At 46.0% G+C, this 25468-nt stretch overlaps 1 protein-coding gene across 1 annotated transcript in view; it reads left to right on the top strand.

Moving 5' to 3' along the window:
* LOC308163768 (rho-associated protein kinase 2-like) overlaps positions 1-2630 on the top strand; it is a gene marked incomplete at both ends in the record, with an annotated part of 117689 nt that extends 115059 nt beyond the window's left edge. The window contains 3 exons of the mRNA XM_080537956.1: positions 644-654; positions 1911-2074; positions 2487-2630. Coding sequence (XP_080394082.1) covers positions 644-654; positions 1911-2074; positions 2487-2630 — 319 coding nt within the window. The remainder of the gene's footprint in view (positions 1-643; positions 655-1910; positions 2075-2486) is intronic.
* Positions 2631-25468: the final 22838 nt, after the last annotated feature.

Genomic DNA, 25468 nt, shown 5'->3' with positions numbered 1-25468 from the left:
GTTGTTAATCTTCTGGAAACTAAGGTGTGGTTTTCTGTGTCTTTTTCTTCTGTATTACATTGTGGATACTGGTGTTTTTATTTATTTATTTTGTGTTGTTTCAGTATTAAGAATGGAAAAGTATGTTTATTTATTTATTTTGTGTTGTATCAATATTAAGAATGAAAAAGTATTAGAACGGATGATACTGAAATATATGTATTAATTAATTGGATTATATAATGTAAGCATAATTGTTAAGTATAAACAGGGGTAGGACAGGCTTCTTCCTACTCCTTTTCGAACAATTGATAGGATAGAGCTGTCCTCTCCACCTGTGGGAAAGAGAGAGGAAAGGGAGCAGTGTTTTCTGGCTGGTTGGTAAGTCTTGGTAAGATCAGCTGTTCAGGGTCAGCTGGATGCGTGGAATGCTATTGTTGCTGACTGTCTTTCTGGCCAGAATGACGAAGTAACCTCACACAGAATACTCGAGGAGGGGGGGGGAGAGCAGAGCATACCACACTAAGGCTTATCACTGCTGGCAGCTTTAATAAGTACCCTGCGTTTATCTGCTGTTTTGATGGGTGCACTGTGTTATTATGGCCTATGGAGATGTAGGGCTGTGTGGCTCGGGGGCCCTCCCCTGTTTTTATACCCCTATCAGGCACCTGGTGGGTAATACACAGAGAATTAAAGCTCTGGCCCAAACGTGTCATTACACAGCCCTATGGACGCCTTCCTTCCTCCCCCTTCATACTGTACTATACCTCTCCTCCACACGCCCCTCTCCTTTCTCACCTTGTTTTATTACCAGCATCCCAGCATACACCTCTCTCACCTGCCCCACCCCACCCCACCACCCAACAGATATACCTATCTCTGTTTATTACACACACACACACACGCATACACACGCACGCACACACTGAGAGAGAGAGATAGAAATCCTACTCTATTTGAGGTATCTCTCTTTATTTTGGTGAAAGGAGATTTTTCAAAGATTCTCAATCATGACTGATGACTCAATCATTTGGTTGCTACATCATGAGCAGAATCAAGAACACACGTTCAGTACCATGTACTGAATTCACAAGGTATTGACATGACTGTTGAAGCTGTGCCATGTTGTACAACAGAGCATTTAGTATATCAGCCTTTTAATACAAGATGTGAACATGTTAGAATGCATTTGAGTAAACAATGTGTTATAAAATAACAGCATCCGCACACTCAAACACTGTGCAAAAACATTGTTTTATTGCGAGCTTTCGGTCATTGACCTTCTTCAGGCATAAAGCAGACAAGTGAATGTAGTGGTGTAAAGGGTTCAAACAACATCACTTGATTTAGCCAATGCACAACATCTGTGTCAAACATCCACCTAGTGGCAAGGCATCAAGGGTGAACAATGTGATGTCAGATGTATCAGAATTCAGAATGTTGGCCTATCATTAGAATGTGTATGGTTTCCAACGGAATGCATCTTTTGAAAGGCAACTGGCAAAAGTAGAACATTCCAAATCATTTCCAATGTTTACTTTGCATGGTGAAGTCGACAAGGATGTTATTTTAGAAAACAATGGCGCAAAATCAACCACTTGGAGACAGATACCTCTTGAAACTGAAATCCCAGACTGATTCAGATACAGCAGGTATTTATGAAACTCAACTACAAAACCAGACAGTTGTTTGTGGTGTATATAAAGGTTCAGATGGTTATTCCTCAGGTTGAAACTGTACAGGTGTATATAAAGGTTCAGATGGTTATTCCTCAGGTTGAAACTGTACAGGTGTGTCTTTTGGTGATGGGGGATATGGTTCTAAATGCTTCAATCGTGAATTCAAAAGATTTTTGTTTTAATGTCAATTGAGCCTCTACTGTATAGATTTCAGTTGAATATAGAGTTGAACCTGTTTCCTGTCTCGTCCAGGACTAAACTCGCGGCCCGCCCAGGAGGTCCAGAGTGAGGCCACCTCCTGGCTGGTCCAGGACTGGTCCTGTCTGCTCTGGGTCCTGGTCGCGTTCTGCCTGGTCGCGTTCTGCCTGGTCCACTTCAGAACCAACAGGAGCCGTAGAGGGGATGAACACAACCAGGTAACTGATGGAGGAGAGGAGAGCAGGAGGGAGAGAGAGAGAGAGGAGGGAGAGAGAGAGAGGGGGAGGAGGGAGAGAGAGGAGGAAGTTAGAGAGAGAGGAGGGAGAGGAGGGAGATAGAGAGAGAGGAGGGATAGGGAGAGAGAGAGAGAGAGGAGGGAGATAGAGAGAGAGGAGGGAGAGGAGGGAGAGAGAGAGGAGGGAGAGAGAGGGAGATAGAGAGAGAGGAGGGAGGGGGAGAGAGAGACAGGGGAGGGAGAGAGAGGGGGATAGATAGGGAGAGAGAGGAGGGCGAGAAAGAGGAAGGAGAGAAAGAGAGAGAGAGAGAGGGGTAAGACCCAGCAGTAACAATTCACTGACGACATTCAGAACGTCCAATTGACCTCTGACCCCCCCACCCCCCCTCCCCCAGCCTGACCCCTCCCCCATGCCCTCCGACATGCACAGCAGCTACGACGAGAGAGACTTCTCCGATGACTACGATGACTACTCCAACATGCACAACAGCTACGACGAGAGAGACTTCTCCGATGACTACTCTGACAGGTCTCTGTGACATCACCGGTGACATCATCATCAACAGACAGTAGTGTGCGTTTACGCTGGTATATTTTTGAAACACCACCAAACTTGCAGTTGATATGAAATAAAACTGTTTTCTTTGCTCATAATCATCACCTCGTGGGCTTGTCTTCTGCTGTGATCTGTTGGTGCTCTGGGTTGCTAGGCAACGGCAGACAGGATGTCAGAGGTTCTCATCTGGTATAAAACTTCTCATCTTTAAAAAAAAGTTAAAGTTCCGGAAGAAACTTGGGGCTGGAAACTTGGGCTGGAGTGTTGGTAGTGTTGAACGTTTACAGACAGACGCACATGTGTCTACATTCACTTGACTGAATGTGTGCGTGTGTGTGTGTCTACATTCACCGTTTTCACTAGGAGTCAGTGCCCAGCTCAGTAGGGCTGCTTACACAACACCGACAGTTCTAACGATACAGTCGTTCACTGCCCGTTCAGCGGCGTTCAGACAGTGGCGGCGCTATGGGGTGGCACTGTGTGTGTCCGCCACTGTGTGTATGTTAATTAGCTGTGTGTGTGTATACGTTTGTCTGTGTGTGTGTATGTTAATGAGCTGTATGTTAATGAGCTTCATGTTAATGAGCTTCATGCTAATGAGCTTCATGCTAATGAGCTGTATGTTTATGAGCTGTATGTTAATTAGCTGTGTGTCTCTGTGTGTGTGTGTATACGTGTGTGTATGTTAATGAGCTGTATGTTAATGAGCTTCATGCTAATGAGATTCATGCTAATGAGCTGTATGTTAATGAGCTGTATGTTAATGAGCTTCATGTTAATGAGCTTCATGCTAATGTCTCTGTGTGTATACGTGTGTCTGTGTGTGTGTATATGTTAATGAGCTGTATGTTAATGAGCTTCATGCTAATGAGCTGTATGTTAATGAGCTGTATGTTAATTAGCTGTGTGTGTGTATATGTGTGTGTATGTTAATGAGCTGTATGTTAATGAGCTTCATGCTAATGAGATTCATGCTAATGAGCTGTATGTTAATGAGCTTCATGTTAATGAGCTTCATGCTAATGAGCTGTATGTTAATTAGCTGTGTGTGTCTCTGTGTGTGTATACGTGTGTGTATGTTAATGAGCTGTATGTTAATGAGCTGTATGTTAATTAGCTTCATGCTAATGAGATTCATGCTAATAAGCTGTATGTTAATGAGCTGTATGTTAATGAGCTTCATGTTAATGAGTGGGCGGAGCTTAAGTCAAAGTGGGCGGAGCTTGTGTCTAAGTGGGCGGAGCTTAAGTCAAAGTGGGCGGGGCTTGTGTCAAAGTGGGCGAAGCTTAAGTCAAAGTGGGCGGAGCTTAAGGCAAAGTGGGCGGAGCTTGTGTCTAAGTGGGCGGAGCTTAAGTCAAAGTGGGCGGAGCTTGTGTCGAAGTGGGCGGAGCTTGTGTCAAAGTGGGCGGAGCTTGTGTCAAAGTGGGCGGAGCTTGTGTCAAAGTGGGCGGAGCTTAAGTCAAAGTGGGCGAAGCTTGTGTCAAAGTGGGCGAAGCTTGTGTCAAAGTGGGCGGAGCTTGTGTCAAAGTGGGCGGAGCTTGTGTCAAAGTGGGCGGAGCTTGTGTCTAAGTGGGCGGAGCTTGTGTCAAAGTGGGCGGAGCTTAAGTCAAAGTGGGCGGAGCTTAAGTCAAAGTGGGCGGAGCTTGTATGTGTGTGTGCGCGTGTGCGTGTGCGTGTGCGTGTGTGTGTGCGTGCGTGTCTGTGCGTGCGTGCGTGCGTGTGCGTGTGTGTATGTGCGTGCGTGCGCGCGTATGCGTGTGTGCGTATGCGTGTGTGCGTGTGCGTGTGCGTATGCGTGTGTGTGCGTGCGCGTGTGCGCGCGTGCGCGCGTGTGCGTGTGTGTCTGTGCGTGCGTAAGTCAAAGTGGGCGGAGCTTGTGTCAAAGTGGGCGGAGCTTGTGTCAAAGTGGGCGGAGCTTAAGTCAAAGTGGGCGGAGCTTGTGTCAAAGTGGGCGGAGCTTGTGTCAAAGTGGGCGGAGCTTGTGTCAAAGTGGGCGGATCTTGTGTCAAAGTGGGCGGATCTTGTGTCAAAGTGGGCGGAGCTTAAGTCAAAGTGGGCGGACCGTAAGTCAAAGTGGGCGGAGCTTAAGTCAAAGTGGGCGGAGCTTAAGTCAAAGTGGGCGGAGCTTGTGTCTAAGTGGGCGGAGCTTAAGTCAAAGTGGGCGGAGCTTAAGTCAAAGTGGGCGGAGCTAAGTCAAAGTGTGTGTGTGTGTGTGTGCGTGCGTGCGCGTGCGTATGCGTGTGTGTGCGCGCGTGTGCGCGTTCGCGTGTGCGTGCGTGTGTCTGTGCGTGCGTGCCAGACATTAGGCCAGACATTGGTATTAACTCAATAAAACTGACCAAATTGGAAAACTCCAATCCATAGAAAAACGTTATGTGCAATAAAGTGGTATGGCACAGGAACAAAGTATTGAACGCAGTAACTGAAATGTATTTAATACTCGGAGGAGAAGCCTTTGTTTCCAATGACAGCTTCAAGACGATTCCTGTATGGAAAACCACATCTCTCACAGTGATCAGATGGGATTTTGGCTCATTCTTTAACACAGACAGTCTATAAATCCGGAAGATTTTGTGGGGACCGCTGGTGAATCTTGATCTTCGGTTCCTTCCACAAATGTTCTATTGGATTTAACTCTGGTGATGGTCTTCGTGCGTCCGGGTGAAGCGCGTGTCGGATGCAGCTGGATATACTTGAAAATTGCGGGAAAATTTGCTTACGCACCTTAGTGTTCGAGAGCTTTATAAAGGCCCCAGCACTACTCATAGAGGAGGAGGTGTCGCCCTCTTGTGTTCAGAGACAGTTACTGATATTACCATCACTGCAAAGAGAGGCAGAAGACTGGACTGTTATGTATTCTTCCCTGGTTGTTATTACATGCTATATTAAAACACATGAACCCCCTCGACTAACAAGCTCTTCTGCAGGGTGCCATCATCATTGATTATTACTAAATGAAACAGATTGAAAGCATCTACAATAATTGACCTTTATTAAAATATCTCAATATGATGAAAAGTGTTAAAAACATGATATGAAACAACAATACAGCATATCAAAATAGGAAAATAGGGAAACTACTTAGATGAAGCAACAATATTTCTGAATACAAGAAAAAGCAGAACATCATTGTTTATGCAAAAAAATAAAATAATCTCCAAGCAAACTTTAAAACCCATGCATACCTCTCTATAACCCTTACAAAAGAGAAACAACACTTGAAATATTGTTTGGGGGGGATTCAAACAACAAAATGCGATGGGGCTGGAGAAATGTAACCACTCTCAGATTCAGAGACGGAGCTATGGATGTAATAACCGACCATCCATGAGATCAACATGATCGTTTCAACCATGTTTTGAAAGTATACAGTGTTTGTTAACAATGACATTGTTTATAACAAGTAAAACAATAATTTTCTAACCCAATTATTAAAATTTTATTTTGGCTTCTGTTGAAGTCAATTCATGAGGCATTAAATTATTATTCTAAGTTATATTCCTCAATGACTATACTGTGTATATCATTAATTTTAGTTAATTAATGAATTAAGTTGAGTCCCACAATGGATGTACCAATCCCAGATTGCCTCTTTAAAGCTGAGCTAAAATATCTTCATGTCTTGTTGCTAGACGTACAGTTACTCCTGGGGATCCAAATCTGACATCATGATGACATCATTGCTTCCATTCTTTTCATCAGGCTGAGCTGTTCAACACAGAAATAAAATAACATGACCCCAACCACAGTCTGTTAGACCCCAGCCCCCCCAACCACAGCCTGTTAGACCCCAGCCACCCCAACCACAGTCTGTTAGACCCCAGCCCCCCGCCAACCACAGCCTGTTAGACCCCAGCCACCCCAACCACAGTCTGTTAGACCCCAGCCACCCCAACCACAGTCTGTTAGACCCCAGCCACCCCAACCACAGTCTGTTAGACCCCAGCCACCCCAACCACAGTCTGTTAGTTAGTTAGTTTTCTCGGCTGATAACAAAATCGTTAATTTTATTACGAGCCACATTCACTTCGCATGAATTACAGTATAGGCAGTGCGGTTCACATGCCTGTAATAACTCTGCATAACCAGTAGGTAATACCCGACGTACAGCTACGATCGTTTCCAGAGCACTGGTATGGTTACTCTCCTGTGTGTGTTCTCTGATGCTTCTTTAGGGAATCTGCTCGATTGAAACTCTTCCCACACTGGGAGCAGTGGTATGGTTTCTCTCCTGTGTGTATTCTATGGTGCATCTTCAGGTCTCCTGCTTGACTGAAACTCTTCCCACACTGGGAGCAGTGGTATGGTTTCTCTCCTGTGTGTGTTCTCTGATGCTTCTTTAGGGAATCTGCTCGATTGAAACTCTTCCCACACTGGGAGCAGTGGTATGGTTTCTCTCCTGTGTGTATTCTATGGTGCATCTTCAGGTGTCCTGCTTGACTGAAACTCTTCCCACACTGGGAGCAGTGGTATGGTTTCTCTCCTGTGTGTATTCTATGGTGCATCTTCAGGTCTCCTGCTTGACTGAAACTCTTCCCACACTGGGAGCAGTGGTATGGTTTCTCTCCTCTGTGTGCTCTCTGATGAACCGTTAGTTGTCCTGCTTGACTGAAACTCTTCCCACACTGGGAGCACTGGTATGGTTTCTCTCCGGTGTGTATTCTCTGATGCATCTTCAGGTCTCCTGCTCGACTGAAACTCTTCCCACACTGGGAGCAGTGGTATGGTTTCTCCCCGGTGTGTATTCTCTGATGCATCTTCAGGTCTCCTGCTTGACTGAAACTCTTCCCACACTGGGAGCAGTGGTATGGTTTCTCTCCGGTGTGTATTCTCTGATGCATCTTCAGGTCTCCTGCTTGACTGAAACTCTTCCCACACTGGGAACAGTGGTATGGTTTCTCTCCTCTGTGTGCTCTCTGATGAACCGTTAGTTGTCCTGCTTGACTGAAACTCTTCCCACACTGGGAGCACTGGTATGGTTTCTCCCCGGTGTGTATTCTATGGTGAATCTTTAGACTTCCTGCGTCACTAAAACTCTTCCCACACTGGGAGCACTGGTATGGTTTCTCTCCTGTGTGTATTCTCTGATGATCCTTTAGGGTTCCTGCTCGACTGAAACTCTTCCCACACTGGGAGCAGTGGTATGGTTTCTCCCCGGTGTGTATTCTCTGGTGAATCTTTAGACTTCCTGCTCCACTAAAACTCTTCCCACACTGGGAGCAGTGGTATGGTTTCTCCCCGGTGTGTATTCTCTGGTGAATCTTCAGGTCTCCTGCATTACTGAAACTCTTCCCACACTGGGAGCAGTGGTATGGTTTCTCTCCGGTGTGTATTCTCTGATGCTTCTTCAGGTCTCCTGCTTGACTGAAACTCTTCCCACACTGGGAGCAGTGGTATGGTTTCTCCCCGGTGTGTATTCTCTGATGCATCTTCAGGGCTCCTCCTCCACTAAAACTCTTCCCACACTGGGAGCAGTGGTATGGTTTCTCTCCGGTGTGTATTCTGTGATGCTTCTTCAGGGCTCCTCCTCCACTAAAACTCTTCCCACACAGTGGGCAGCGGTAGGTCTTCTCTCCGGTGTAAGTCTGTGGGTGTGTTTTAAGGTGATTCTTCCGCCTCGAGCTCCTGTGTTGTTGATGGTTTCCTGGTGTGGTGGAGCTGGGCTCGCTGTCTGAACCTGGGTTGGAGCTCTGCTGGTCTGTAAGAATAGGAACATATACAGGGTTACATAGGCAAGTTTATTTGTACAGCACATTTTATACAACAAGGGCAATTCAAAGTGCTTTACATACAGCATTAGGATATTAAGAAAAAAAAATATAGAGAGAAATTAAATATCAACATTTGTTTATCTATCTAAGTAAGTCTCTCAGAGAGATAAACCTCTGCACCTCCTACAAGCATCGTACCACCATACAGGATTACGGTCAGATTATCACGGGGAGTGGCTGCACATATGATGCAAAAGAGGTTGATTATCATTATTACAAAATAATAGTAATAAATATGCTAATATTTGAAAATTGATATACATTATATACTGCATCATAAATACACTTAATACACATTATATACTGTATCATAAATAAAATTGTATTTGTTCCATGTTGTTCCATGAAAATCAGTTGAGGATTACAGACATAATCAAATGTAGGCTACTGCAAGTACTTTGCTGCGATAGCTATAGCGAGACCTACTGTACAGTTTAGCATTCATAACTGTCTGTACATTGACATATAATATCCTATCACTACTGCGTATGTAACTGGGCTAAAACCTGTGATTGAAATAGCTTTATACGAAGTAGATTTAGAATATGTCAGGATACTGGGTGGTAGAACGCACTTATCTCGGAAAAGTCATGAAAGGAGGGTCCTGAAATTTGATCGACTTCAAAGGTAGAATTTATTTTTACTCACTAGGTTAAATGACCCCACCCATGGGAGCCCCCCCTCCAAAATTTCGTTGTTTGGTACCTGTACTATATCAATGACAATAAAGACCATTCATTCATAATGACCCCATCTGTGACTTCTAGTGTTAATGACCCCACCCATGGCTGTTCTAGTGTTAATGACAACACCCATGGCTGTTCTAGTGTTAATAACAACACCAATGGCTGTTCTAGTGTTAATGACAACACCCATGGCTGTTCTAGTGTTAATGACCCCATCCGTGACTTCTAGTGTTAATGACCCCACCCGTGGCTGTTCTAGTGTTAATGACCCCACCCATGGCTGTTCTAGTGTTATTGACCCCACCCATGGCTGTTCTAGTGTTAACGACCCCACCCATGGCTGTTCTAGTGTTAATGACCCCATCTATGGCTGTTCTAGTGTTAATGACCCAACCCATGGCTGTTCTAGTGTTAATGACCCCACCCGTGGCTGTTCTAGTGTTAATGACCCCACCCATGGCTGTTCTAGTGTTAATGACCCCACCCATGGCTGTTCGGGTGTTAATAATCTCGTTCAAAGCTCTGAATAATTGTGACAGTAGAGAGCAGTAGAGGGCAGTAGAGAGCAGTAGAGGGCAGTAGAGAGCAGTAGAGGACAGTAGAGGGCAGTAGAGGGCAGTAGAGGGCAGTAGAGGGCAGTAGAGAGCAGCAGAGGGCGGTAGAGGGCGGTAGAGGGCGGTAGAGGGCGGTAGAGGGCAGTAGAGAGCAGTAGAGGGCAGTAGAGGGCAGTAGAGAGCAGTAGAGAGCAGTAGAGAGCAGTAGAGGGCAGTAGAGGGCAGTAGAGTGCAGTAGAGAGCAGTAGAGTGCAGTAGAGTGCAGTAGAGTGCAGTAGAGAGCAGTAGAGAACAGCAGGGGGCAGTAGAGAGCAGTAGAGAACAGCAGGGGGCAGTAGAGAGCAGTAGAGAGCAGTAGGGGGCAGTAGAGAGCAGTAGAGGGCAGTAGAGAGCAGTAGAGTGCAGTTGCTATTCCTAAAATGGATTTTCTATCATATTTCTCTCTTGTCTGTTTTTATTATGTTTTATTCCCCAATTGTGTAAACTGATTCACTTACTTTAGACAAATGTAGTAAGTCACTTTGGATAAAAGTGTTTACATGTGACTGTCCTGTAGTCCAGGACTGGGTTAGATTGGGGATAAAAGTGTTTACATGTGGCTGTCCTGTAGTCCAGGACTGGGTTAGATTGGGGAACTAGCCCTGATATATCAACCCCACACAGCGGGAGAGAGCAGGACTGTCAGACGATGCAGGTACTGACTGACTTACACTGCACTGGCAGCATTGGTTTTACAACAGTGCAATGACACTCACCAATAACAAAGACTTACCATCCATCTCACTGTCTTTCATCTCCACTCTTCCTCTGTCCTCTTGTCCTCCACTCTTCCTCTGTCCTCTTCCTCTTCCTCTGTCCCAATGTGGGCTTTTCAGGGCTGGAGAACCACGGCCAGATCTGGGGGACTCGGTGCATTCTGGTTCATACATGGTTACCATGGTTACATGAGCTGAAGAGGACCTGCGGCTGGAAACACTGGAGGCAGAAACAACGCAGGTCGATTAGACATGACAGACAAACAGTTCACTGAACTCCCATCTAGACTGACAGGACACGTCCTGCAAATGCAATAATAATATTACTGATTGCATTTGCTGTAATTTAAGGGTCTGGAAAGTAAACATTAAATGGTTCCAAATGTATTTTGTGTCCAGGAAAAATGTTGACACATAATAAACTATGAAAATAATCTTCTAGTTAGGCTCTACTTCCTGGTCAGACAGTTCTGAGGCTGTGTGGGCGTGGCCTTTGCACGCTTGACTGGCAGCTCCCTTCCAAGCCAGCTTGCTGCCTTATCATACATGACATTCATCTGTTAGACGTGCTTATAGTTCTGCCCTTTAACTACCAACTGTTTAATTACCTACTGTTTAATTACCTACTGTTTAGTTACCAACTGCCCTTTAACTACCTACTCTTTAATTACCTACTGTTTAATTACCAATTGCCCTTTCATGTTTTAGGGTTAGCAGCATGTGTTAGTGTTAGCAGCATGTGTTAGGGGTTAGCAGCATGTGTTAGGGGTTAGCAGCATGTGTTAGGGGTTAGCAGCATGTGTTAGGGGATAGCAGCACGTGTTAGCGTTAGCAGCATGTGTGACTTACTGATCAGTTGTAGCACAACGGTGTTGGTCTGGTCTTCTAATTCGCTGCTGTATTTTCACAATATCCGCCGTGTTTAGTTTCTTCCCACACTGGACGTAGCACTGGCGCATGTCCTCATGACCACAACTATGTTTCCTTTGCTCAGAGGTTTGCCCTGCCGCTGTCCTTCTCTGCTGCTCCTGTAATCCAATCACTGAGCTGCTCTTGTGACCACCTGACTCAGGATGTGATTGGTCAGCTCTAGCGCGGCCCGTGGTTGGCCTTTGCTGAGAGGAATTCCTACCATAGCACTCTTCGATCTTGACCTCCTGACCTCCAGTCTTGACCTCTGAACTGCCGTTACTGTCACTATCCATGTCATTACTGTCACTATCCATGTCATTCGCTGCTTCAGAGAGGTGACACCCTGACGCAGATCTGCTGAGCATCTCATCTTTGGCCTTTTGGTTTTTGATAAAGTCCCGTAGAAAGCTGTCCCACGGTGTGTCGTACTCTTCTTTAATTTTGGGAGAGTGATGGTCCCTGTGGGTGGGAGGTGGTGGTGGTGGTGGTGGCTGGAGCCTAATAAGATTGTCCTTCCGGTGGTTCTGTCCTTCTGCCTCTGCATCAGGGGACCCAAGGTGTGTCCTCTGGCTCTCTGACACTGAGTAAGCAGAAGCCTCCATCTCTCTGCCCAGATGGACAGTTCACAGTGCAGGGAATCCTACCAACACAGATGATCAAAATATTAAAACAGAGTGAGGAAATTTAATCAAAACATTGAACATTTCTTTTTCCAGAATTGGAAAACAGTAGCCAAGCTACAGTTAGGTCCATTTGGACTCTTTGACAGAACTGTTGCCATTTTAGTTGTTTACCAAAACATATTCAAGTTATAGAATGAATATGGCCTTAAAGTGCAGACTGTCAAACACCCTCTTTAATTTGAGGGTATCCAGATCCAAGTTGGAGGAATGGTTTAGATGTTACAGCTCTTTAATACGTGGCACCCTCCTTTTCAAGGGACCATAAGCAACTGGCCCAATGACGTGACGTGATGTCCAAACCCCTTTATGAAGTTAAAATAAGGAAAATGTTTATAAAAAAACATTTATTTAATCTATTAATCTCTGTTTATTAAATGATATGAAAATGTTTTGAGGGTGTAGCATAGCCTAGTGTTACTGACATGCTGGACACCCTCACTGCCTTACAAAGGTCAAGAGCTATTAGACTCTTTACTCACAACATGTCATACCGGATAACTGGCATGGGGAAATGTTAGAAATGAAATAAAACCTAAAACCTCTCTAACCCTAACCCATATATTTCAATATAACAAACAACATGACATCATAATAATATGATTGTTATGCTTTGAAGCATTCTGTCCTAAACTGGCAGTCAGCCAATGAGTTCTCAGACTATTTATCAAACAAAGGAACAGTTACAAGAGCAGCTGCTGCTGGTGGTGAGGGGCTGGCTGAGGTGAAGAGAGCCTCAACCCCTGGCTCCACTCCCCTATTTGTAAACAATGATGTGTAAATACAGTTTCAAATAATATCCCATCACCTTTACTGTAGAAAAGCCCAAAAGCCCAAGGTGTGATAAAAGGGAAAAGAGCTGGTTTACATAAATAAAGGCTATGTACACTATCTACTATACTATACTACTATACAATAAAACACTGTACTCTATGCTATGCTATAAATATCCTTTTCCGATATCTGAACCGTATGTACACAAGGGTTGTCATACTGCACATAGTATTGTTGCTTCATGTGACTGATGTCACTTCAGGTTATAGGTCAGGGGGTTGGGCTCAGAACACAAGAAGCCATTTTGAGATGACCACATGGCTTTAACAAAGGGTCGTAAACCCTACCCTCCCCTCCCCTAGCCCCCATAGTCAGGAGGGTCCTTATAGCAAAAGGCAAACTATACAGTTTATACGGTTTATGTGTGCATGTGTGCCAAAATCTACTACAATGGTGCTACGTGTGGACACGGGATTTCTAGACGTTATTTGCGTTGATGGCCTTCCATAGTGGAGAAGCGCCATCAGTACCTCCGTGTGCTCGTCCAGACCAGGCGACACGGACATAAACTGATAACAAGTTCCGCCAACATTCTATAGTGTTATATATATATAACAACATTGTATAGTGACAGAATAGCCTATCTCTGCAGACAGAAGTGGTCAGTAGTAACATGTTAGACAGTGAGGCAGCGAGCTGAGACAAAGGATTCTAGTTCTACTGACCTTCGACACTCAGAGTCCTTGTTCACTGTGGAGATGTTTTCATACGCAGTAAAGGAAACCAAATACAGAGATGTAACTATCTATGGATGTAACTAGATGTGACTAATGTTTGCCCTCTGTCACAGTTGTAAACTTAATAATCACTCGTAAGGTCTTCAGCACGTGTGTGTTTACTGACTCCGCCATCTTAGATCGACTTCTCGTTCCCTGGTCTCGCGGGAATAGACCTCGTCGTCTTCTTCTTCTTTTGGTTTTAACGGCAGCGTGCGTCCTTGATGCTGCATTACTGCCCTCTGCTGGAGGCAGTTACCTCCTACAATGTCCGTTCTGTCATATAATTAGAATATCATCAAAAAGTAGATTTATTTCAGTAATTCCATTCAAAAAGTGAAACTTGTATAATGTATACATTCATTCCACATAGACTGATATATTTCAAGTTTTTTTTGCTTTTAATTTTGATGAGTATTACTGACAACTAATGAAAACCCCAAATTTAGTATCTCAGAAAATTAGAATATTGTGAAAAGGTTAAATATTGAAGACCCCTGGTGCCACACTCTAATCAGCTAATTAACTCAAAATACCTGCAAACGCCTTTAAATGGTCCCTCAGTCCAGTTCTGTAGGCTACACAATCATGGGGAAGACTGCTGACCTGACAGTTGTCCAAAAGACGACCATTGACACCTTGCACAAGGAGGGCAAGACACAAAAGGTCATTGCTAAAGAGGCTGGCTGTTCACAGAGCTCTGTGTCCAAGCAAATTAATAGAGAGGCGAAGGGAAGGAAAAGATGTGGTAGAAAACAGTATAGAGACAGAGACAGATCAGAGATGATCCGTGAGATGCTGTCTGAGTCTCCCTCCTGGTCCCAGGTGGGTATGGAGATGCCCCCCCAGGCGGGGCGGCCCACCCAGGAGGTCCAGAGTGAGGCCACCTCCTGCCTGGTCCAGGACTGGTCCTGTCTGCTCTGGGTCCTGGTCGCGTTCTGCCTGGTCGCGTTCTGCCTGGTCCACTTCCGAACCAACAGGAGCCGTAGAGGGGATGAACACAACCAGGTAACTGATGGAGGAGAGGAGAGGAGGAGGGAGAGAGAGAGAGAGAGGAGGGAGAGAGAGAGAGGGGGAGGAGGGAGAGAGAGGAGGAAGTTAGAGAGAGAGGAGGGAGAGGAGGGAGATAGAGAGAGAGGAGGGATAGGGAGAGAGAGAGAGAGAGGAGGGAGAGAGAGAGTGAGAGGAGGGAGATAGAGAGAGAGGGGGATAGATAGGGAGAGAGAGGAGGGCGAGAGAGAGGAAGGAGAGAAAGAGAGAGAGAGAGAGAGAGAGAGAGAGAGAGAGAGAGAGAGAGAGAGAGAGAGAGAGAGGGGTAAGACCCAGCAGTAACAATTCACTGATGACATTCAGAACGTCCAATTGACCTCTGACCCCCCCCACCCCCCCTCCCCCAGCCTGGCCCCTCCCCCATGCCCTCCAACATGCACAGCAGCTACGACGAGAGAGACTTCTCCGATGACTACGATGACTACTCCGACATGCACAGCAGCTACGACGAGAGAGACTTCTCCGATGACTACTCTGACAGGTCTCTGTGACATCACCGGTGACATCATCATCAACAGACAGTAGTGTGCGTTTACGCTGGTATATTTTTGAAACACCACCAAACTTGCAGTTGATATGAAATTAAACTGTTTTCTTTGCTCATAATCATCACCTCGTGGGCTTGTCTTCTGCTGTGATCTGTTGGTGCTCTGGGTTGCTAGGCAACGGCAGACAGGATGTCAGAGGTTCTCATCTGGTATAAAACTTCTCATCTTTAAAAAAAGTTAAAGTTCCGGAAGAAACTTGGGGCTGGAAACTTGGGCTGGAGTGTTGGTAGTGTTGAACGTTTACAGACAGACGCACATACACACACATACACACACATACACACATACACACATACACACACACACACACATACACACATACACACACACACACACACACATACACACATACACACATACACACACACACATACACACATACACACACACACATACACACATACACACATACACACATACTCACACACACATACACACATACACACACACACACACACACATACACACACACACACACACATACACACATACACACACACACACACACACACATACACACTTACACACACATACACACACACGTTCCTACTCTCCCTGTAAGTTCACACACACACACACACACACACACACACACACACACACACACACACACACACACATACACACGCTCCTACTCTCTCTGTTAGTTCCATGCTTGTAACACCACTAGTGGGGGCCTGGGGGAGGCATGGGGCGAGGGGGGGGGGGAGGTAGGAGGGAGGAGGGAGGGGACCCAGGGGTTGGAAGATCTTGCTGACCTGCATTGTACGACAGGATATACAGGCAGAATATACATTGGGGGAAAGTATTCAAAGTTTGAAATCAATAATATCTTCATTGCAGCTATTCACATGCAATTTAGGCCAGACATTGGTATTAACTCAATAAAACTCCACAGCTAACCAAATTGGAAAACTCCAATCCATAGAAAAACGTTATGTGCAATAAAGTGGTGTGGCACAGGAACAAAGTATTGAACGCAGTAACTGAAATGTATTTAATACTCGGAGGAGAAGCCTTTGTTTCCAATGACAGCTTCAAGACGATTCCTGTATGGAAAACCACATCTCTCACAGTGATCAGATGGGATTTTGGCTCATTCTTTAACACAGACAGTCTTTAAATCCGTAAGATTTTGTGGGGACCGCTGGTGAATCTTGATCTTCGGTTCCTTCCACAAATGTTCTATTGGATTTAACTCTGGTGATTCACTATAGGCCAGTCCAACACCTCTATTTTCTTCCTGTGGAACCATTTGAGAGTCCTCTGCAGTATGTTTTGGATCGTTGTCATCTTCATCATCCTGAAGGATGGCAACAGATTCTTCCCAAGAATTTCCTGGTACATGGCTCCATTCATCTTCTCTTTGATAATTTGGATTCCACCAGTACCATGTGAAGGAAACAGCCCCATACCATGATGTTTCCACCTCCGACCTTCACTGTAGGCATGGTAGTTATAGGATCATATGCAGATCCATTCTCCTCCAAACATGGCGCATTGTATTGTTGCAGAGAAGGTCAATGTCTGTCTCGTCTGACCAGACTACATTCTCCCAGTAATCTACAGGCTTTTCCAATTGTTCTATAGAAAACAAAGAAAACAACCTTCAACTTTCCTTTTTCTTCAGTAATGAATTATTATTATTATTAATAATAATAATAATAATAATAATAATAATAATAATATCTTATTATATCTAGCCTTTCACAAACCCAAGGACGCGTCGCAGACTTTACAGAAAGAAAGTCTAGACCAGTGTTTTTCAACCACTAGTGTGCCGTGAGAGATCATCAGATGTGCCGTGGGAAATGATCAAATTCCACTTAATTGGTCCAGAAAAATGAAGACGCAAAAAAATAAAATAAAAAATAAACATACAGCTCTCGTATGGTTGCGCATAGGTGGTAGGCCTGTAGGTGGCGGTAGCGCGATTAATAGCTTAATCTGACGTTGTTGATTTTTATGTGACACTGCTCACAACAAAGATGGATAAATATTTGAAGAAAGATCCTGCTGCACCGACTCCATTGTGCTTTGTGGTGGACAGCTATCAAACGGTGCCATGGTCCCTAGCAAGCTTAAACACAATCTGCAAACAAAACACCCGTCACTCCAAAACAAGGACACAGACTACAGAAACAGGCAATTTGCGAATGCACGTTCTCACAGCTCTAAACGACGCAGAGCAAAGCGAATTTTATCAAAAACTCTGATTCCAAGTGAAGCAAATGTTCTAGTGAGAACACACCCTAAGAGACATTAATATTACTGGACTGCAAAGCCATTGTGAACACGATGCTTAGCTCTGGTGTCATTAAAGAAATTGCCAAAGTTCCCCTCTCGATTAAGACGATTGCCAGACGCATTGCTGACATGTCTGCAGACATCGAAAGTGTTGTTTGGAAGAAGATACGTGGCAGTGGGCAGTTTGCTTTGCAACTTGAGTCTTGGCTCAACTCTTGGCCAATGCACGCTTTGTGGATGGAGACACAATCACAGAAAATGTCTTTTTTGCAAGACATTGCATAAAAAAAACAACAGGGGAAGAAATATTTCAGATCACATCAGAGTATGTCGAACAAGGAGGACTTCGGTGGAACAGAGCGTAAGTGTCTGCACTGATGGAGCAGCAGCTATGTTGCCGAGACTTTAGCAGCGGAGATATCTGATGTGTTGAATGCTGTTGTTCCTATGGTAAACTTTGTAAATACAAGACCTCTGAAAAGCCGCTTATTTGCAGCATTATGTGAAGAGATGGGAGCGGAGCATAAGAGAAGAAGTTATTGCTCCATACGGCGGTCCGATGATTGTCCCGCGGAAAAGTGCCGGCCCGCGTATTTGAGTTACGGGAGGAGCTGAAAACCTTTTAACTGCTGAGAAGTGTGATGACGCAAAGCTGCTCGCAAGTGACAAATTGTGCGCAAGGCTCGCATACATGGCCAACATACAGGGCCAGGCTTCGCACTGAGTGAGTATAACGACAAGTTCTTATAATGTTAAGTATATGATAGGCTACTATGTATCATTTTGTAACATTTGAGATGGCGGTGTGCCGTGGGATTTTTTCAAGGTAAGAAATGTGCCGAGGCACAAAAAAGGTTGAAAAACACTGGTCTAGACAAAGACAGACAAAACGGAAAACACAGAGACAGCGAGAGCGAAAAAACTAAACTAGGGGCGTAAGGCCTTGGTGAACAGGTGGGTTCTGAGGGCTGACTTGAAGGCGTCCAGGGTAGGGGGCGTTGCGGATCACTGTGGGCAGAGAGTTCCAGAGGGTGGGAGCTGCCACACTGAAGGCTCTGTCCCCGAAGGTTCGTAGGTTGGTGCGGGGGGTGGAGAGCAGACCCATGTCTGAGGACCGCAGGTTCTGGGATGGGTTATGTTGGCAGAGATGGTCAGTCAGGTACTGGGGGGCACAGGCATGGAGGGATTTGTAGGTGAGCATTGCCTATTGTTTTCTTTGTGACAACTGTACCCGCTGCTTCCAGGTCTTTCTGGAGCTCTGCTGGAGTGGTCCTTGGCTCTTGGGCTACTCTTCTGATTAACACGAGAAGAGAACGGTGACCCCTGTGAGTTAAAAAAAATTCTATCTTTCCATTTGATCAAATTTCAAGACCCTCCTTTCATGACTTTCCAAGATATGTGCGTTCTACCACCCAGTATCCTTACATTTTCAAAATCACTTCAGGATAAGATAGTATAAAGCTGTTTTGCAGTTTTTCTGTGTAGGTTAAAAAAAGAAGTGCCCTCTAGTGATCTCTGTGTTTTAATAGCAGATTTACATTCTAAAAAGTGGGTCTATTTGACCCCCAAGGCGGCTCTACTAGTAGGTAAAATAGGCACGGCTGTTCTAGTGTTAACTTTCTAACGGACCGGTCAGAAATCTTGCGTGGAGGTCCTGTGGGTGTCCGGTTGATGGTGGAGTGATGTTCCTGTTGTAATTGTAATTAGCACAGGTAGGAAAAGTCATTAGTGGCATAAGCTGGTTTAGTGTTTTTTTCCTGTGTCATTCCACTTCATTGCACATGGAATGTTACAATTTCTTTATCTGTGTAGTTTTATTGAGTTGATACCAATGTCTGGTCTAAATTGAATGTGAATATCCACAATGGAAATATGTTTAAATCAATGGTGTGAGTGTGCGTGAGTGTGCGTGAGTGTGTGTGTGTGTGTGTGTGTGTGTGTGTGTGTGTGAGTGTGTGTGTGTGTGTGTGTGTGTGTAGGAGGAGCAGAGATGAGAGGAGGAAAGGAGGAGGAGACACACACACACACACACACAGCCTACTGAGGACACAGATAGGTATTGATCGGTGATTGATCGGCGGGGCTCCAACCTCTTCTTATCCACGGACCCAGATGGGCATCCGAAGTGATATAAAGAGTTTACCTCGATCAATTCTCTTCATCGATATCACATTTTTTTCACAATTTTGCATGCTATACGATGCCACATTTTTTTTCCCGAGACGGTAAACACGGCCTAAGTCACATCCAGTTTTCTCCAACTGGAGAATGTGTCATGTCCGGTTTCAACGCCAAATTTCCATACCATTGGTCGGCCAACCCAAAAAAAATAAAAAAATAAATAAAAACTGATACATGAGAAAGGTCAAAGGTCAAAGATGGTGCCAAAATATCTCCAAATGGCCTAAACATATAGGTGTCCGCCTAAACATACCTGTACTAAAACAGGTACAAAGTTGCATTTGCTCACATTACTAGCATCAACTTTGGCACAAGTACTAATAAGACCCTGGAGTACTGATTCCTAGATGATTTGGGCTTGGTTATCAGGTTTCCAAGGTGATATTCACTGTAAAAGCTGTTGTTTTTTTAGGCGGAGACTGAATTTGAGATGTTTTATAATGTTCTAGCTCTATTTGCTCTGACACAGTAACATAGATTTTGATTCTGACACTTCTACAGCCACCCCACAGGTGTTAGCTTTCATTTGATAACAATATCATTATGAAGGCCCTTGTGATTGTGGAGATATTCTATATTCACTGTGGGCATGTCATTTCGAGCAGAAAACCAGAAAAAATAGGTGGATAAGAAGAGATGTTGAGATGGAGCTGCTGGCTGCCTGTAGATCTGCTGACGCTGTCTTCACCCAGGGAGAGAGAGGGCATTGATGTGTGTCTCACTGGGGGGGGGGGGGAGGGAGGGAGGGAGGGACGGGGGGAGGTCTTGGCTTCCATACCGCTGATCTGCATTGTGTAAGTACAATATTACACTCATTATATATATATATATATATATATATATATATATATATATATATATTACACTCACTATATACACTCACCAGACACTTTATTAGGAACAAGTTTCAAGTTTATTTATTACATCACATTACACAAGTGTAACAGAGTGAAATTATTAGGCTTCGGATCCTGACATTGCATTGCAGCACAAGACATCTGGAACTCTCTACCCAAGGCTATCCGTGACTCTCCAACCCTGGACATATTCCAAACTGCCCTTAAAACCCACCTGTTCACCATTGCATTCAACCTGTAGTCGCTGTTTCACTGTTTCTTGTTTTGTGTGTTTGTCTCTCTGGCTCTGTTCTGTTTGTCCCATTCCCTTGTAAAGTGACCTTGGGTTATTAATAATAATATGACTTATTATTTATATTTATTATTTATGACTGTATTATCACGCTAGTGATAATCGAGTTCACAGTGGTAAGGTGGCTTGAGCTTAGGGTTGCTGTAGTCCATGCACAAGGGCAGGGTGAGCTAGGGGGAGATAGTCAGTTGATAACAGTGGGCTTGTTCATGAGCCTGATCACCTGGGGGAAGAAGCTGTTTGTTAGCCTCTGAGTTTTGGCCCTGAGGCTCCGGAAGAGGCTTCGTCTTTTGGACGGCATTGGTTCAAACAGACTGTGGTTGGGGGGGCTGGGGTCTAACAGGCTGTGGCTGGGGTCTAACAGACTGTGGTTGGGGTGGCTGGGGTCTAACAGACTGTGGTTGGGGTGGCTGGGGTCTAACAGACTGTGGCTGGGGTCTAACAGACTGTGGTTGGGGGGGCTGGGGTCTAACAGACTGTGGTTGGGGTGGCTGGGGTCTAACAGACTGTGGTTGGGGTGGCTGGGGTCTAACAGACTGTGGTTGGGGTGGCTGGGGTCTAACAGGCTGTGGTTGGGGTGGCTGGGGTCTAACAGACTGTGGTTGGGGGGGCTGGGGTCTAACAGACTGTGGTTGGGGGGGCTGGGGTCTAACAGACTGTGGTTGGGGTGGCTGGGGTTTAACAGACTGTAGTTGGGGTTGCTGGGGTCTAACAGACTGTGGTTGGCGTGGCTGGGGTCTAACAGACTGTGGTTGGGGTGGCTGGGGTCTAACAGACTGTGGTTGGGGTCTAACAGGCTGTGGTTGGGGTGGCTGGGGTCTAACAGACTGTGGTTGGGGTGGCTGGGGTCTAACAGACTGTGGTTGGGGTGGCTGGGGTCTAACAGACTGTGGTTGGGGTGGCTGGGGTCTGACAGACTGTGGTTGGGGGGGCTGGGGTCTAACAGACTGTGGTTGGGGTGGCTGGGGTCTAACAGGCTGTGGTTGGGGTGGCTGGGGTCTAACAGACTGTGGTTGGGGTGGCTGGGGTCTAACATACTGTGTTTGGGGTGGCTGGGGTCTAACAGACTGTGGTTGGGGTGGCTGGGGTCTAACAGACTGTGGTTGGGGTGGCTGGGGTCTAACAGACTGTGGTTGGGGTGGCTGGGGTCTAACAGACTGTGGTTGGGGTGGCTGGGGTCTAACAGTCTGTGGTTTGGGTGGCTGGGGTCTAACAGACTGTGGTTGGGGTGGCTGGGGTCTAACAGACTGTGGTTGGGGTGGCTGGGGTCTAACAGGCTGTGGTTGGGGTGGCTGGGGACTAACAGACTGTGGTTGGGGTGGTTGGGGTCTAACAGACTGTGGTTGGGGGGGCTGGGGTCTAACAGACTGTGGTTGGGGTGGCTGGGGTCTAACAGACTGTGGTTGGGGGGGCTGGGGTCTAACAGACTGTGGTTGGGGGTGGCTGGGGTCTAACAGACTGTGGTTGTGGGGACTGGGGTCTAACAGGCTGTGGTTGGGGGGGATGGGGTCTAACAGACTGTGGTTGGGGTGGCTGGGGTCTAACAGACTGTGGTTGGGGTCTAACAGGCTGTGGTTGGGTTGGCTGGGGTCTAACAGACTGTGGTTGGGGTGGCTGGGGTCTAACAGACTGTGGTTGGGGTCTAACAGGCTATGGTTGGGTTGGCTGGGGTCTAACAGACTGTGGTTGGGGTGGCTGGGGTCTAACAGACTGTGGTTGGGGTCTAACAGGCTGTGGTTGGGTTGGCTGGGGTCTAACAGGCTGTGGTTGGGGTGGCTGGGGTCTAACAGGCTGGTTGGGGTGGCTGGGGTCATTGATGATCCTCCGGGCTTTGCTGACACACCGTTTAGTCAGGTGACACTGGTCACTTCCTAGTCATGTGATGACAACAGGACGTGACAGTCTGGCTGCAGCTGTAATTGGTCACGGCCTCGGCCAGCCAGCCAACCAGCTGCAGCGGAACAACGCCACAGTCACCAGGAGGTCATGTCTGGCAATTATGTGTGTGTGTGTGTGTGTGTGTGAATCTGTCTGTCTGTGTGTGTGTGTGTGTGTGTGTGTGTGTGTGTGTGTGTGTGTGTGTGTGTGTGCATGTGCGTTTGCGTGCATGTGTATGTGCGTGTATATGTGAGTGTAGAAGCTGTTTCCCTGTTTCTTGTTTTGTGTGTTTGTCTCTCTGGCTCTGTTCTGTTTGTCCCATTCCCTTGTAAAGTGACCTGGGGTTATTAATAATAATATTACTTATTTGTTATATTAATTATTAATAATAATCAAGCATATTTCATGAGCTTGATCACCTGTGGGAAGTAGCTGTTGGTTAGCCTCTGAGTTTTGGCCCTGAGGCTCCGGAAGAGGCTTTGTCTTTTGGACGGCATCGGTTCAAACAGACTGTGGTTGGGGTGGCTGGTGTCTAACAGACTGTGGTTGGGGTGGCTGGGGTCTAACAGACTGTGGTTGGGGTGGCTGGGGTCTAACAGACTGTGGTTGGGGTGGCTGGGGTCTAACAGACTGTGGTTGGGGTGGCTGGGGTCTAACAGGCTGTGGTTGGGGTGGCTGGGGTCTAACAGACTGTGGTTGGGGGGGCTGGGGTCTAACAGACTGTGGTTGGGGGGGCTGGGGTCTAACAGACTGTGGTTGGGGTGGCTGGGGTCTAACAGACTGTGGTTGGGGTGGCTGGGGTCTAACAGACTGTGGTTGGGGTGGCTGGGGTCTAACAGACTGTGGTTGGGGTGGCTGGGGTCTAACAGACTGTGGTTGGGGTGGCTGGGGTCTAACAGACTGTGGTTGGGGTGGCTGGGGTCTAACAGACTGTGGTTGGGGTGGCTGGGGTCTAACAGACTGTGGCTGGGGGGGCTGGGGTCTAACAAGCTGTGGTTGGGGGGGCTGGGGTCTAACAGACTGTGGTTGGGGTGGCTGGGGTCTAACAGACTGTGGTTGGGGTGGCTGGGGTCTAACAGACTGTGGTTGGGGTGGCTGGGGTCTAACAGGCTGTGGTTGGGGTGGCTGGGGTCTAACAGACTGTGGTTGGGGTGGCTGGGGTCTAACAGACTGTGGTTGGGGGGGGCTGGGGTCTAACAGACTGTGGTTGGGGTGGCTGGGGTCTAACAGGCTGTGGTTGGGGTGGCTGGGGTCTAACAGACTGTGGTTGGGGTGGCTGGGGTCTAACAGGCTGTGGTTGGGGGGGCTGGGGTCTAACAGACTGTGGTTGAGGGGGCTGGGGTCTAACAGACTGTGGTTGGGGGGGCTGGGGTCTAACAGGCTGTGGTTGGGGGGGCTGGGGTCTAACAGACTGTGGTTGGGGTGGCTGGGGTCTAACAGGCTGTGGTTGGGGGAGCTGGGGTCTAACAGGCTGTGGTTGAGGGTGCTGGGGTCTAACAGACTGTGGTTGGGGGGACTGGGGTCTAACAGGCTGTGGTTGGGGGGGATGGGGTCTAACAGACTGTGGTTGGGGTCATGTTATTTTATTTCTGTGTTGAACAGCTCAGCCTGATGAAAAGAATGGAAGCAATGATGTCATCATGATGTCAGATTTGGATCCCCAGGAGTAACTGTACGTCTAGCAACAAGACATGAAGATATTTTAGCTCAGCTTTAAAGAGGCAATCTGGGATTGGTACATCCATTGTGGGACTCAACTTAATTAATTAATTAACTAAAATTAATGATATACACAGTATAGTCATTGAGGAATATAACTTAATAATAATAATTTAATGCCTCATGAATTGACTTCAACAGAAGCCAAAATAAAATTGTAATAATTGGGTTAGAAAATTATTGTTTTACTTGTTATAAACAATGTCATTGTTAACAAACACTGTATAATTTCAAAACATGGTTGAAACGATCATGTTGATCTCATGGATGGTCGGTTATTACATCCATAGCTCCGTCTCTGAATCTGAGAGTGGTTACATTTCTCCAGCCCCATCGCATTTTGTTGTTTGAATCCCCCCCAAAAATATTTCAAGTGTTTTTTCTCTTTTGTAAGGGTTATACAGAGGTAGGCATGGGTTTTAAAGTTTGCTTGGAGATTATTATTTTTTTTGCATAAACAATGATGTTCTGCTTTTTCTTGTATTCAGAATTATTGTTGCTTAATCTAAGTTGTTTCCCTATTTTCCTATTTTGATATGCTGTATTGTTGTTTCATATCATGTTTTTAACACTTTTCATCATATTTAGATATTTTAATAAAGGTCAATTATTGCAGATGCTTTCAATCTGTTTCATTTAGTAATAATCAATGATGATGGCACCCTGCAGAAGAGCTTGTTAGTCTAGGGGGTTCATGTGTTTTAATATAGCATGTAATAACAACCAGGGAAGAATACATAACAGTCCAGTCTTCTGCCTCTCTTTGCAGTGATGGTAATATCAGTAACTGTCTCTGAACACTAGAGGGCGACACCTCCACCTCTATGAGTAGTGCTGGGGCCTCATTTATAAAGCTCTCGTACACTAAGGTGCGTAAGCAAATTTCCCCGCAATTTTCAAGTATATCCAGCTGCATCCGACACGCGCTTCACCCGGACGCACGAAGACCATCACCAGAGTTAAATCCAATAGAACATTTGTGGAAGGAACCGAAGATCAAGATTCACCAGCGGTCCCCACAAAATCTTCCGGATTTAAAGACTGTCTGTGTTAAAGAATGAGCCAAAATCCCATCTGATCACTGTGAGAGATGTGGTTTTCCATACAGGAATCGTCTTGAAGCTGTCATTGGAAACAAAGG

This window comes from Nansenia antarctica (genome assembly GCF_963989245.1).
Source record: "Nansenia antarctica genome assembly, chromosome: 8".
NCBI classification, from domain to species: domain Eukaryota; kingdom Metazoa; phylum Chordata; class Actinopteri; order Argentiniformes; family Microstomatidae; genus Nansenia; species Nansenia antarctica.
Note: the sequence above shows the minus strand (reverse complement) of the source record. Positions and strands in the feature narration are given on the sequence as shown.